This window comes from Hypanus sabinus, chromosome 15 (genome assembly GCF_030144855.1).
Source record: "Hypanus sabinus isolate sHypSab1 chromosome 15, sHypSab1.hap1, whole genome shotgun sequence".
In the NCBI taxonomy this organism is placed as follows: Eukaryota; Metazoa; Chordata; class Chondrichthyes; order Myliobatiformes; family Dasyatidae; genus Hypanus; species Hypanus sabinus.
Window position 1 is genome coordinate 39,064,898 of NC_082720.1, and position 16,135 is coordinate 39,081,032.

Genomic DNA, 16,135 nt, shown 5'->3' on the forward strand with positions numbered 1-16,135 from the left:
TCACCATATACTACACCACTAAGTCTGAGGCATGAAAATACCAAAACCACTAGTGTTAAATTAAGTGATTTGTGACATCACTATCCAATGATTTGTCACATCACTATCACTTCAGAAAAGTTCAAGGTTATATTAATGATTTTTAACTTGCAATTAACATTCAGATCAAGCAACAAATTGTGGCCCACTCTCCCCAATGTTTTATGGCAAATCAGGTATCAGGATTTATTATTGTCATGAAAATTGTTTTGTAGCAACAGTGTAGTGCAAAATAATTCCCGTTCATTAAAGTGCAGAGTACTTCCCTGATCAGTTAAAAAAACATTTCTAATTGTTTCTGCTTTCAGGCAAAGCTTTGGGAGCCACATTGAAAAATCTTACTCTGAAAAGCAAGCTTCACAATTGGAACAGAATTGAGACAAGATTCAAAAATCTCGCAGGGAAGCCCTGGTTCACTTCAAATCATTACAGTACAGTAAGGCCCATACCCTGGAATCCAATGTAATTGTCCTAATTTTGCTTAACAGTGCTGACCCATAGTGCTATATTAGCATGTTTTAAATCACCCAGTATCCATTCACACTCCCAGGGCTGCACAGCAATCAGGTCTTCAATTGCATAACTCCCTTCACAGTGATAGAGGTAGTAAACCCCCCCCCCCCCCCAAGCTATAAAATGCTGCCAAACTGTTGCCAAATCAGTTTAAAATTCATCCAAAATTAGAACATGCTGAAATAATTCAAATAAAGAACATGTCAGGTATTAAAAGGAAAAGGATTAGATTACTTGAACAAACTTCTATTCAAATGAATGCAGGCACTATTTCTGCACATTTGCCTAGCCCGTTGAGCAGATTCTGCACATTGAAATTACTGCAATTTATATCCTTTTTATATGGAGTGTTCTTCAACTGACATGGGGGTAGGATTAGTCTTACTTTTTCTCTTTTTAAGTCATATTCTGGCTTTTTCTCTTTTTCTCGGGGGGTGGGAGGGGATGGTCTGTTTACTAATTCTATTTTTTTTTTGTACCAGTTTGTGTTAGTTTTTTTATTCGGGCTGTTTTTGAACTTCAAATATGTCTGTGTTGTCGTCACTTCCGGGTTTTCTCACTACTTTTGTTCCTCTTCCGGGTGCATGAGTTTATAAGTTGGTTAACCCTTTCTATACCAAAGGGTTGATTATAGAATTATGGCTCAGACCATTAATTTTGTGTCTTGGAATACTAATGGTTTAAATCATCCAATTAAACGAAAGAAGATTTTCAAAGTATTCCAAAGACTTAATGCTCATATCATTTTTGTACAAGAAACTCATGTGAGGAGGACAAATTTCGTTTTTTTAGATTTTGGCGGGGTCAACAGTATCACGCAAATTCGAATGCTAAAGTAAAAGGAGTTTCAATTTTTATTGACTCCTCTATTTCATTTGTTCAACATGATATTTTTTCGGATCCGAATGGCAGATTTTTGTTAATTATGGGTTTACTTTGTAACAAAAAGGTTGCTTTGGTTAATGTTTATGCTCCAAATGTGGATTGTCCTGACTTTTTTAAGTCTTTATTTACTTCTTTACCCAATCTAAACGAATATAAGTTAATAATGGGTGGTGACTTTAATTGTTGTTTAAATCCTCTGATGGATAAATCTTTATCTATTCAGACTTTTCCTAATAAGTCGGCCACTTGTATTAACTCTTTTTTGACTGACAATGGAGTTTTTGATATTTGGAGATTCCGGTATCCTAAAGACAAAGAGTTTTCTTTTTTCTCACATGTTTATCACTCTTATTCAAGAATTGATTATTTTTTTGTAGACTCTTGTTTTATTCCATTGGTAATCGGTTGTAACTATGATATTATAGCTATCTCTGATCATGCTCTGTTATTACTTTCTATGAAATTTACGGATACAGCTTCTAATGCTAGACAATGGCGATTTGACTCTACCTTGTTGCAAGACTCTGACTTTATAAAATTTATGGAGGAGCAGATCGACTTCTTCTTCTCAACTAATTCTACAGATGATATTTCCTGCGGAACACTTTGGGACACTTTTAAAGCTTATATACGTGGACAGATTATTTCTTATTCTGCTGGTTTGAGGAAACGTATCAAGATGGAAACTCTTTTATTGGTTGATAAAATTAAAGAGATTGATAAGAAATATTCGATTGCTCCTAGTAAGGAGCTTTACAAACAAAGGGTTGAACTTCAAATGGAACATAGTTTATTACTTACATCCTCGATTGAAAATCAATTAATGAAAACTAAATCTGATTTTTATATACATAGTGATAAATCTGGTAAACTGTTAGCTAGTCAATTGAAGAATGCTCTGGTTAAACGTCAAATCACTAAGATTGGTCAGCAGAATGGGAATCTGACAGTTAATCATGATGAGATAAATAAGGCATTTCAAGATTTCTATACCTCCCTGTATCAATCTGAATTTCCTCAAGATTATAATACCATGTCTGATTTTCTTGGAAAATTAAATTTTCCAAGGTTATCATTTGATGATCTTTTGATATTGGATACTCCTATTACGGATGTAGAAATTAAGGGGGCTATTTCCTCAATGAATTCTGGGAAAGCACCGGGTCCAGATGGTTATACAGTTGAATTTTTAAAATTTTTTTTCCGCTACTCTTTCCCCTTGGTTAGGTAAGGTTTTTGAGGAGGCCATTAGATTAGGGAATTTGCCACAATCTTTTTATAGAGCTTCCATTTCTCTAATATTGAAGAAAGATAAAGACCCTACTAATTGTGCTTCTTATAGACCTATATCTTTATTGAATGTAGACTCCAAGATTTTTTCTAAGTTACTGGCATCTAGATTGGAGAAGGTATTACCCAAAATTATTTCAGATGATCAAACAGGCTTTATTAAAAATCGTTATTCTTTTTTTAACATTAGGAGATTGTTGAATATTGTTTATACTCCCTCACATGATACTTCAGAATGCGTGATTTCATTAGATGCGGAGAAAGCATTTGACAGAGTTGAATGGCCTTACTTATTTAATGTGTTGGAGAAGTTTAATTTTAGTCTGATATTTATATCATGGATTAAATTGATTTATCATACTCCAGTAGCCTCAGTGGTTACCAATAATCAAAGATCTCCCTTTTTTCGCCTATTTCGGGGCACTAGACAGGATGTCCTCTTAGTTCATTACTATTTAACATTGCCTTAGAACATTTGGCAATTGCCATCAGACAATCACAGGATATTTTGGGTATTAATCGTGGGACAGATATTCATAAGTTATCTTTGTATTCAGATGATTTATTATTATTCATTTCTAACCCGGAGAAATCCATTCCAGCAGTTTTATCATTATTGGCTCAATTTAGTGAGTTTTCTGGGTATAAGTTAAATCTTAATAAAAGTGAATTGTTTCCATTGAATAAACGGGTCCCAATTTATGGAAATTTACCCTTTAAATTAGTTAATGACTCTTTCACTTATTTAGGGATCAAAATCACAAAAAACCATAAAGATTTGTTTAGATTTAATTTTTTACCCTTAATTGATCAGATTAAAGGTTTGTTTACTAAGTGGTCACCTTTGTCTCTATCCCTAATAGGTAGGATTAATGCTATTAAGATGGTTATTTTACCTAAGTTTTTATATATTTTTCAAGCGATACCAATTTTTATCACGAAATCTTTTTTTTACTAATGTTGACTCTAAAATTTCTTCATATATATGGCAGTATAAAAATCCCAGGTTAGGTAAAACATATTTACAGAAGACAAAAAAGGAAGGCGGGTTAGCATTACCTAATTTCAGATTTTACTATTGGGCAGTTAATATTAGATATTTGTTATGTTGGTTGAAAGATGGGGGTGGATCTTTTGGCCCTTGTTGGGTGAGTTTAGAAACTAAATCGGTATCAGCTTATGCTTTGGGTTCTATTTTAGGGACTTCTCTCCCTTTTGCTCTTTCTAAATTGCCGAAACGAATTGACAACCCGATAGTTAAACATACATTGCGTATATGGTTTCAATTTCGGAGATTTTTTGGGTTGACTCAATTCGTTTTAAATAGTCCTATTGTATCTAATTGTTTTTTTCACCCTTCCATTATAGATCAAGCTTATTCAGCTTGGAAAACTAAGGGATTACTAAGATTTTCTGATTTATTTTTAGATAATTGTTTCATGTCTTTTGAACAATTATCCAACAAATATAACTTGCCGAGATTTCATTTTTTTTTAGATATTTACAGATTAGACATTTTTTAAGTTCTGTACTCTCTACGTTTCCAAATTTTGTGCCTTCAGATACTTTGGAGAGTTTATTTGAATTAGAACCTTTTCAAAAAGGGCTTATTTCAAAACTTTATAATATAATTATGAAGATATGTTCAGAGCCTCTTTATAAGACTAAACAGGATTGGGAAAGAGAGCTTAGTTTTAGTATTTCTAGTGAGAATTGGGATAGAATTCTTCAATTAGTTAATACATCATCGTTATGTGCCAAACATTCACTAATACAATTTAAGGTCGTACAAAGGGCCCATATGTCCAAGGATAAATTAGCTCATTTTTACTCTCATATAAGTCCTATTTGTGATAGATGTCATTCTGAAATTGTGTCTTTAACTCACATGTTTTGGTCGTGTTCATTTTTGGAGAAATATTGGAAAGATATTTTTGATATTATTTCTGCGGTTTTGAATATTGATTTACAACCTCATCCTATTACCGCAATTTTTGGTTTACCAATGTTAGATTCACTGCATTTATCTTCTTCAGCCCGTCGAATGATTGCATTTCTAACTCTGATGGCTAGAAGATCTATATTGTTGAATTGGAAAGAAATTGATCCTCCCACTGTATTTAATTGGTTCTCTCAAACTATGTTATGTTTAAATTTAGAAAAAATTAGAAGTGGTACTTTTGAGACTTCTATTAAATTTGAAAAGTTATGGAGACCATTTATTCAACATTTTCATATGATGTAATATGACCCTGTGCCAAGTTCATTTGATTTCCCAGTTTTCAGCTTATGTATTTTGAGAGGACCGGAAGTGACGGCATTGATGAATACTTATTTTTGTGAGATATTATAAACAGCCCGCTTTTTTTTCCCCTTCTCTTTTGTTTTTTTTTCTTTTATATTACTTATTAGTTATAGTTATTAGATTAGATAGTTCTGCATTATATAATTTTTTTTTCTTTTTTCTGTTTTTTTTTATATTATACATTATGAAATATTTAGATTTACTATGTCCATACATATATCTTATGGCTTATGTCTTGGTAAACTCATTTATATTGTAACTATTATGTATGTTTTTTTTTCATATGTAATGGAATGTGTATGTTGGTACTTTCTTTATCAATATATCATCTGTATTCTGTCCATATTACTAATATTAATAAAAAGATTTAGAAAGAAATTACTGCAATTTTCCATACTAACCTGGTATACGTCTCCATTAACTTCAGCTAATTCATCTTTAAAACCATCTGTGGGGAAAAAAGTGTTGATCATTAAACATTACATTGCATCTTCAACATTAATGATTTGACCTGATTAGCCAAGTCTCAATCTTTTTCTGCCTTGTTACATTGCATTTTAATGTCATGCCATTCAATTTCAGTGAATGTACCAACATAATTAGAGTGCAAGCATCCTTGTCACTGATTTACACAAGTATAGACATGTATGACAAACAGTCTGTCAGACACTGTTCTACTGTAAAATCCCTGCCCAAAAGATACCAGCCAGTATTGACCCAAATATTTCAATGCTCATTTGCAAATTAAAATTATGCAAATTAAAGCCTAAGGATATACATAAATAAGCTGTTGTCTCTCCTGCAGAGAGCAAGCAGTCTACAATAGAATTGAAATCTGAAATCAGGATGATTTTTGATGTTTTGCACTGAACAATCAGATACAAATAGCAAGAGGAAACAACACCAGAACACAATTCAAACTGATGCAATATACACCATGTCATCAAGATGTCCTATAAATTATTTAAGACAGAGCTACATTTCATTCTGAGGTCATAACATGTACAAGCGTAAGGTTTGACAACATTTTGACCTTTGCTAGTTCTTTCATACATTTTACCTTGAACGTCCTTTTCCCCAGCTTTTATGACATTGTTGAAATCTCAAGGATTTCAGTAGTGTCTAAATAGAGAATGAACAGCCTGTGGCAAAAATCTTTAGGCTGCAGAAGTATTGTTGATGTTAGATAAATTAATGGCTTGGCTTATTATAGGACATTTAAGAATATTCATTTTGGGGAATATTTTGCCTTGGAAGAAATATGCCCAAACTGAGTAAAGAGTACTTGAGAAAATAAAGGTTGAATAAGGAATAAAATCAATCCAAAGTGTATTCATCATGAATATATTCATGATTCAGCTCTCATGGGCCTCTAGAGTTCCAGTGATTCATAAGCCCCAGAAGACATCTTTCTAAATGCAATTCCTGAATTTTGGATGAAGTTTACAAACATGGGGTGTAAAGCTAGAGAAGCACATGATTTTGATGAAAGAAATAAACATGATTTAAAATATTCAAGAAAAGAGGGCCTGAAACCAAAGATTCAGTTTGAAAGATGCAGACATTTTACTTTGACAAAAAGCTCAGCCAACACAAGGCACAGAATATATCTGTAAAAGACTCAGGTTTGTAGTATTTTGCCACAGATAGCTTTAATTTTAAATGTTTAATATAATTCAGTAGCTTTGATATCAAAAAAGGCAGTTTAATAATCATTGACAGACAGCAGATGAAGCCAAAACATAAACAAACATTTGGAAGACACCAAAACTGCTAAAACCTCCTGTACTCCACAGGATTGGGTGGAGGGCGGGTTGATGGAACAGGAAGCACCCAAATTTCTGCTCAATACAGTCGGCCCTCCTTATCCGCGGGGGATTGGTTCAGGGATCCCTCGCGGATACCAAAATTCGCAGATGCTCAAGTCCCATATTCAACCTGTTCCAATGCGGTGGACCTTAGGACCCAGCGGAACCCCAGACCTTATTTAACCTGTCTCAGTGTGGTGGACATTTGGACCCGGCAGCAGAGATTTGAATCCACAGTGTTTCTGTCGCGAAAATAATCACAATTGAAAATAATGAGGAAATAATAAAGTGATTCGAAAGAGGTGAAACGCCGGTCATTGGAAAAGCGTTAGGCGACATCGGTCAATTATTGGAACAATTTTAAAGGATAAAGTGAGAAAGGTTCTGCCCCGTTGAAAACTACAATTATTACTAAGCAACGCAGTGGTTTAATTATTGGGTTTTGGGATTTTGGGTTTTTGATCCTCCACATCAACCTGGAACAGTGGAGAGTGTGCTCAGAAGTGGTCTGTCCCAAGTCCCAAGAACTTCCATTCCCGAGCCCAGCGCTGAAACATACATTCTTGTGTTTTATATGTATAGAAGGGTAAAATATATACTATATACTAAGACAAACGTTTGACTGACACTAAGTTATACCGGATGTACCTGTTCCGACTTACTTAATAAGAGAACTTCCGATTTTTTTCGATCCCGATTCACAATAACCCATGCACATCCTCCCGTATACTTTAAATCCTCTCTAGATTACTTACAATAACTAATACAATGTAAATGCTATGTAAAATGGTTGTTATACTGCATTGTTTAGGAAATAATGACAAGACAAAAAGTCTGCACATGCTCAAACAACAAGTGCTGGAAGAGCACTTCCAGGTTTTCGTGATTCATGGTTGGTTGAATTCACGCATACAGAATTCGCGGATAAGGAGGGCCGACTGTAATCCCCAATGTAAAGCCTTACCAATATCAGCAGAAGACAAGCATGATATTACTTGTTAATGCTAGACAGTGCAAGGTCAGAAACTGAAGAGTGAAATGTATGCCTAACCTTCTGAAGGATGTGTGGAAGAATATACACTTCTGATATACACGAGAGTTTAGTAAAGACAGGACAGATTGAGAAAGTGGTTTATAAACATACGTGACCTAAATATTAATAACAAAATCATGAACAAAAAATAGTTTTGCTACAACTGAATTAATGAATCCTGCTTGAGATAGTACTTTTAAGATATAAAAGATTGTAATCTAAATGAGAAATTAGGTCAGCAAAAGTGATCAAAAACAATGCTGGAAAAATTCAGATCAGGCAGCATCTTTTGAAAGAACCACTAATGCTTCAGATATGGAACAGTCAAAAAACAAGGTTAATGGTTTCTCTTCCACTGATGTTACCTGACCTGAGTTGACCCAGCACTTTTTTAATTCAGGATTTCCAACATGTGATATTTTCTTGATTGCCTAGCAAGCAAATCCAGTTGAGGCTTTAATTATATGGATATACAGGAAAAACTGGTTTAATTTTCTTGAAGCCAAGAATACAGATCCAAGAGGTACTCAAATACACATGGTATAGGCCAGAGGTCGGCAACCTGTGGCTCCAGAGCCACATGCGGCTCTTTGATCTCTGTGATGCGGCTCCCCGTGGTTTGTTAGCTTTTGAAATGTAATTCAAAATTTGAAGATTATGGTGATCTTGTACAATCTGAAAACTTTGCGGAGACACCGTTTCCTGGCACATCCGAACCGGCTCACAATTAGCCACCGTTCTGGCTAAGGGAGATAGCCTACGGGGGTTTGTGAGTACGTGTCTTTTGGAGCATCCGCGCCCACGGGGACGGGTTGAGGGAGGCTTTAAAGCAAGGCTGTTTAGTTCGAATAAAGTTACCTTTGACTGCAGTCTTTATTTTAGCGCTGCGTGTAGCACACCGCTACAATGTGTTTTTTTATCGCTATTAATATACATCACCACTGCCAATGCCTGACACCCGCCAGTGCGCGCTTTCTTTTAATTCCTCGATCCAAGGTAGGCTAACTATGGAGTAACCTTCAACACAACGTCTTTTTTTTCGGAGTTCAAAATGTTTTTGTTGCATGCAGAAATGTAATTTCCTTTTCTCTGCAGGAGTTCATCAATTTCATAAATGCAACACATTATAGTTTGTTTATACATAGCATAAAGGCAAAAAAAACCCGTTGTATGCAGTGTTATTTCATTTTGTGGCTCCCAGTGTTTTCTTTTCTGTGGGAAATGGGTCCATATTGGCTCTTTCAGTGGTAAACGTTGCCGACCCCTGGTATAGGCCAAGGGTGGCAAAACTTTTGAAAGCAAGAGCCTAAGCTCAAAGTTCTCTCAATATGCCATAATTTTGAGCAGAAATTATTCATTAATGAATTATTAACAATAATTATGGATGTTAAAGGAAAAAGGAGTCCTGTTGCTTATTTGAGTGTATTCACTGTTTTACCATGAAAAGTAAAAGAGATTGAAATGAAGCACTTTAGAAAACCTATCCAAGATTTTAATATCTTTTTAAAAAGTTGAAAATTAACATACAAATGCTGGCAGAGCTCAACAGGTCAGACAGCATCAATGGAAGTGAATAAGCAGACAATGTTTTGGGCTGAGGCCCTTCACCAGAACAGGAAAGGAAGGGGCAAAAAGCCAAATAAAGCTATCAGGAAGAAAGGAGGACCAGCGAGAAAGTGATAGTTTTCAGTACTGAGAAAATAATCCCCACAGATGCTGTGTGATCTTCTGAAATCCTTCAACATTTTGTGTCTTTCTTTAGAATTCTAACATCAGCAGACTCTCTTGTGTACGTGGTAAGTGAAGCCCCAGATGGGTGGGGGAGGGAGAATAAAGTTAGAAGCTGGGAGGTGATGTGGAAAAGGCTGGAGAAAAAGGAATCTGATAGGACAGCAGAGGGCATCATGGGAAAAGGGAAGGAGAGGAACCGGGGAGGTGAAAGATAGGTGAGGAGAAGAGGCAAGAGGACAGAGTAAGGAAATGAAGAAGAGTGAAGGAGTAGAAAAAAAATTAACATACGTTAGAGAGGTTGATAGTCATGTCATCAGATTGGAGGCCACCAGGACAAAATAAGGTGTTACTCCTCTAACTGAGATTGGCCTCATTGTGGCAAGAGACCATGGCCCAACAAGTTGGAATGGGAATGGAGCTGAGGTGTTTGACAAACCAGTCCTAAAGAGTTGGTGGGGAAGGAAAGATGTGATCAGTGGCTGGGTCCTATTGAAGATGGCAGAAATTACAATCTCAACAACTTACAGTTTCCTGGTCCTTAATGCCTCATTTTCACCATGGATGTCTTGTACCTGTATACTTCTATTCCCCCCCCCCCCCCACCAAGAAGGACTCAAAGCTCTCCGCTTCTTTCTTGACAATAAACCCAATCAGTTCCCCTCCACCATAACCCTCATCCACCTGGGAAGGAACTGGTCCTCACCCTCAATTTTTTTGGCTCCTCCCACTTTATCTCCTTGATTTTTTTGTACATCCAAGCTCACCCCATCTTCCTGTCACCTTAACAGAGATAGAGTTCCTCTTGACCTTACCTACCATCCTATGACCCTCTGCATCCAATATATTGTTCTCCGCAACCTCTGCCCTCTTCAATGTGACCCCACCATCAAATACCTTTACCTCCACCCCTCTCTGCTTTCCACAGGGATGGCTCTCCAGTATTCCTTTGTCCACTTGATCCTCCCGACTAATTTCCTCCAGACACTGTTCTTACAAGCAGAAGGAGAACCTTCTCCCTCACCTCCAGCCAGGGTCCCAAACAGTCTTTCCAGGTGAGGCAACACTTCACCTGCAAATCTGTTGGGGGTCATCTACTGCAAGCAGTGTGGTCTCTATGTTGCTGAGACCCAACGTAGATTGGGGGACCACTTTGTTGACACCTCAGCTCCAGCCACAAAAAGTGGAATTTCCAATAGCCAATCATTTGAATTCCTAACCCCATTCCAACATGTTGGTCCTCTGCCTTTTCTTCTGAGGCTACTGTCAGGTTGAGACAAGCAACACCTCATACCATGCAGGCAGTCTCCAAGTTGATGGCATGAACATTGATTGCTCCAACTTCTGATAACTTTATCCCCTCCCCCTTCCCACTTTATTTTGCCACTCTTACCCTTTACCTCTTCTCTTGCCCATCATCTCCTATGATCAACATTCCCTTCCCATCAGATTCTTTCTCTAGCCCTTTACTTCTTCCAATTGTCACCTCCCAGCTTCTTTCTTCACCCCCCCCCCACCCACCCAGCTTCACCCATCACCTTCTGGCCTGTCCTCCTTCCTCTTCCACCCCCCCTCCTCCTCTCCCCACCCCGCATCTTCTTATTCTAGCTTCTTCACCATTCCTTTCACGTCCTGATGAAGGGTCTTAGTCCAAAATGCCAACTGTTTATTCATTTATATTGATCCTGCCTGACCTGCTGAGCTCCAGCAGCATTGTGTTGCTCTGGATTTCCAGATCTTGTTTATGAAAAATAAGATTGCTAAATAGAATTGTTATTATAACCATTTACTATCCAAATACTGATTAGTGTACCAGATAGGCAAGAATTTCAAACCTTATCATGCAATGCCACCTATTCTAGCAACAGTCTAGCTGGCACTAAGCTAGATTTTGTTGTGAAAACTTCTCACCACTCTTGCATCATTAAAAATCATTTGCTTCTTCATCTGGCAGTAAAGATAATTGTTTGGCATCTTTTTCTGGATGGGATTTTAAAGAATTTAAGGATGGCACTGAACACCATGTGCCAACAAAATTTCTGCACACTTTAGAAATGCCATTGGCTGATTAGAACCAAGGATCATAAAAAGGAAGGCCATTGCCTTAAGAATGACAGCAGATCCAGGGATAAAGATTGCAGAGAGCTGCAGAAAGGATTGGGGGACCCTCATGCCAAAGCACATTAGTTAGTGTACAGGTGTAACAGGTTAATGGGATTGCTGGCTTTAAGTGGGGTTGGTGTTCAGAATTAGAGTAGCTGTACTAGAGCTAGATACAGTGCTAGAAGCCCACATTCTCTCTCTAAACTATCTGCACCCTTCCTATGTAGTGACTAAAACTGAATAAAAATCAAAGTCTGGCGTAACCAGGATTTGTTTTTAAGGGCTGCAACATTACCTTGCAGTTCTTGAACTCAATCTCCTATTGAAGGGAACACACCATATGACTTCCAAACAACCCTATCAATTTGCACAACTTTGAAGGATCTATGGATGTGGACCCCAAGTTCCCACTGTTTCTTTATGCTGTTAAGAATGCTGCAATTAACCCAGTATGCTGCCTTCAGATTCGACCTTTCAAAGAAAATCACCTAATACTTTTCCCAGGTTGAACTCCATCTGCTCCATTGCATCCTGTCAATGTCCCATTGTAACCCAAGACAACCTTCTACACTATCCACAACACCACCAACCTTAGTGCCATCTGCAAACTTACCAACCCACCCTTCCAGTTCCTCAGCAAAAATCATTTACAAAAACCACACAAAAAAAAAGATCCCTGCAGAACACTGAACAGACCTCCAGGCAGAGTGTGCTCCATCTACTACCACCCTCTACCAAGTCAATTCTGAATTACGCAGCCACATTTCCCTGGATCCCAGGCCTCTTGACTTTCTGAATAAACCTAACATGGGAAACCTTGTCAAGTGCCTTACTAAGATCAATTTACATGATATCCCACTGTGCTACCTTCAATGTGGTTTGTTACATCCTCTCAGAATTCAATCAAACTGTGAGACATGACCTGCCTCTCACAAAGCCATGTCAACTATTCCTAATCTGACTATCCTGTCTAAGAAACTTCCCCAATAATTTTCCACCAAGACACACTAACCTATAATTCCCAGTTATCCCTACTCCCTTTCTTAAAAAGAATAACATTTACTGCCCTTCAAGTTTATAACTGTCATTCAACCATACATGAATACCCATGAACACAATAAAATGAAACAGTGTTCTTCCAGAACCAAATTGCAAAACAATACCAACAGTCACACACAGCACAAGGCACATTTAGCACATACAAGAAATCAGTAAACATACATACACACAAAGATGTTGGTGGCAAGACCAAGGCAACAGAACAGGAGAATGCAATCACCTTGTTTTCTGCTGAGCACCGGAGAATACTGGAGAGCAGCACAGACACCAGTGTGGCTATTGCACCACACCGCCTCAGGTGTAATAATCTTTCCTGGACTGCTGCAACAAGTGATAGCATGGCATGAGGCCGAATCTACACTACACCCAAGGACACACAGTTTCACCGCCTCTCCACTAAACCAGTGAATCACACTTGTAGCATTCCACATTACCAGTGTTCAACAGGGTCTTGTGATCACAAGAAAAACAAAAACAATCACTCTAAGACTGCACTCTGCCTTCATACAGACTCTGACGCCTCTGAGGCAGCAAGCAACACGATCCACACCAAGTTCAGCTCCTCCACCAAAGAACAACTCGCTGATGGAACAGGCATGCAGTACTCAAAGTTCTTAATGTCCAGCAGAGTCTTGCAATTGTAAAAAAGACAATATCTTTGGTTGGCCCTGTAGAGGCTGCTGCATCTGAGTGTGCCGCTATCTTACCCAGTACTACTCCAGTGGCCAGTGAGGATGCATGGTTATCTCTTTACTTGCTTCCCACACTAACCTGACGTATATCCCACCCTGGCCCTGAGGAACTTAACTATTCTAATGTTTTTCGCTATCTATCCTTAGATAACATTAACAAAGGCAGATTCATCTGCAGTGCCAAGTGCTGAAGAACATAAAGGGAAGCTGCAAGGTAATATGGAAAGTACAAACGATTGGCCATGAGTTGATTGATTTTACATTGAACCATAACAAACTCCACTAGCAAAATCTCCTTTCTCATGCAGTAACCACTTACTATTTGCAACAACTTCAATACTTGTCGGTATGGTCTTGAAGATCGTCAATCGCTTAATGAGGCAGATGAAAAGGGACTTAAATAAGGTATTACATACATTTTAAGTTCCATTATACATATCATTTGACAAGATCAGTACTCCATCTTATGTTATCCCCATGAGACTGCATATCAGGTGAAGCTGGAGGGAGACAGAACAAGAGGGCTAAAGAGTCAAAACAGCCCTTCGCTGTGATAACAGTTTATAGTTCCAATTTGACAAGGATGAGAAATTGATAGGTTTATTATAACACCAGCAGTGAATCACTTCAGGAAAATATACTATTTAATATGCTGTACGTTGCTGGTAAGCTGTACCAATTTCAGGGCACAAAGTCTGAACATTAAAACAGTCTCAAACTAGAGTTAATTGCTTGTTCAGCAAATGGAAAATTGTAACCTACCCAGTCTCAAAGCTGATCAGAACATTAGAATATAAACAATCTGTATCAACATAATCCTCAATGTACGAATCAGAATGCAAAAACAATGCTAAAACAAAATACACCAAACCAGAATTTAAGGCCAGTTTTTATTTAGCATTTCTTTTAAGTGTGGGGAGGGTGGGAGAGAAAAGAAGGGGACAGTGTGTGGAAGGAGGAGCACATGTCTCCTTTCTGTTGAATTACGCATTTTGAACAATGTCATAGGCCAACCACTCTCCTTGCTGTACAATCAGGAAGGAGCACACTATTGCAGTGTCAAGGTTAGTTCCGTGAAATATCCAAAGTAGAAGATGAAGGAAAGCATGGAATTAAGTGTCAAAGTTAATGATTATCTCTTGGCGAAATATAGTACATTTAGCTTATTCTATTGAGAAGTAAGCTCTAGGACAAATTAAAATTCATAAGCTTGGGCTTTCTTTTGCTGTATACTCAACTTTTCAAAATAAATTAATAGGAAGAAGCTTAGAACAGTGAAACCAGTTGGGCCATAGATAGTTACTATAGCTGAATTTGCCATTCCTGACTGCCTTACTGTCTAAATGAATAATCTGCCCTCAGTGTAGAAGAATACATCTTGCTCAGTCTGTACTGGTGACAACTGATTTAAACCAGTGGACGGGCAACAAATCAGTGGTGCACCAATTGGACAGTTAAATACAGTTTTCCTATGACTGCTGAGTTACCCTGCACACAAATGAATAATGTCAAACTTTATCCTTCGTATAACAGTTGTACTGAAACACGGAAGCAATCAACTATATTAAGCAGATACAAACATTTCAATCTTAAACAGGCAAATTATAATGCATCCCATGTATAATGTGGCCCAGAACTCAGTATCAAAACAGTACATGAAAAATGTCTAGAGATTTGAAACTCACCTGTCTAAAGGCACGAGATATTAATATTGGTGGCAGAACAATACGAACACAGAGACCCGATAACATTTATAATGCAACTTATTAAAATGGTGAATTACGGTCTCAGGGTTCAGCTGCGCTCTGAACCCAAAATACAGACAAGTCGATGCAAAAAAAATGCACTTCAATTGAAAATATTAAAAAACTAATCGAAGCATCACATTAACACAAACATTCAAAAATCGGAGCGGAAAAGACAATCTACAGCTTTAACATCTGTACATTCGGTAGCAGTTCTCGAGACAGTACGCGGGAAACACGGTAACACTAGAGCTGTTCTTCCAGCTACTCAATGACAGATTAACAATACGAAATTTCTCTCTAGCGACGCCAAAGCGGAAAGTAAGGAAGGCGGCACAGGAACACAAGCTCCTTTACAGAGTAAGCAATGTCATCTCGACCGATGACGCTGCGATATTTAATGCTACCGAGCTCAACTTACAAATCACCGAGAAGCCGAAGTCGATCTCAATAATACGACGCTTACTTGCCGACTGAGACGGGAGTTCTTAACAGGACTCAGCCAACAACACTATCCACTGATACCCAATACAAATGGCAACAGCTAAACGCGACACCTCAGGGAAGGACTAGCGAAACAAGGTGCAACTGTCCGGAGCAAAGCCGGAACACGAGTCGCGGCAACCACCGCAGGCCCTCCCGCGCCCCGCTCACCTCCGACATCGTCCGAATGCGGCTGCAAGGCCGACGGCACTTCGCCCCCGTCCAAGATACTGAACCCTTCGTCATTCTCGATGCCGGCAATCTCGCTTTCCTGCTGCGCAAGGAAGGCGGCGGCCGGGTCCTCCTCGGCGCTGCCTGTAGTGCCGTTGTCGGAAGAAAAGAAACCAAAGTCCTCAGCCATCTTCAGCGGGCTCTTGACACTGTGCGAAACCGGAAGCGAGCCACGACACACCGGAAGGTACTCCAGCTACCTGACGTCACCTTTATTCCCC

The 16,135-nt window shown here is 38.3% G+C and overlaps 1 protein-coding gene across 3 annotated transcripts in view; it reads right to left on the minus strand.

The window, feature by feature from the left end:
- LOC132405442 (clathrin light chain B-like) overlaps positions 1-16,115 on the minus strand; it is a 30,172-nt gene extending 14,057 nt beyond the window's left edge. For 2 of the 3 annotated variants that reach the window (XM_059990242.1, XM_059990244.1), the window contains exons 1-2: positions 15,855-16,115; positions 5,434-5,480 (exon numbers count right to left, since the gene is read on the minus strand). In XM_059990242.1, coding sequence (XP_059846225.1) covers positions 5,434-5,480; positions 15,855-16,044 — 237 coding nt within the window. In that variant the 5' untranslated portion in view covers positions 16,045-16,115. The remainder of the gene's footprint in view (positions 1-5,433; positions 5,481-15,854) is intronic. The other variant, XM_059990243.1, reaches the window with a different exon arrangement.
- Positions 16,116-16,135: the final 20 nt, after the last annotated feature.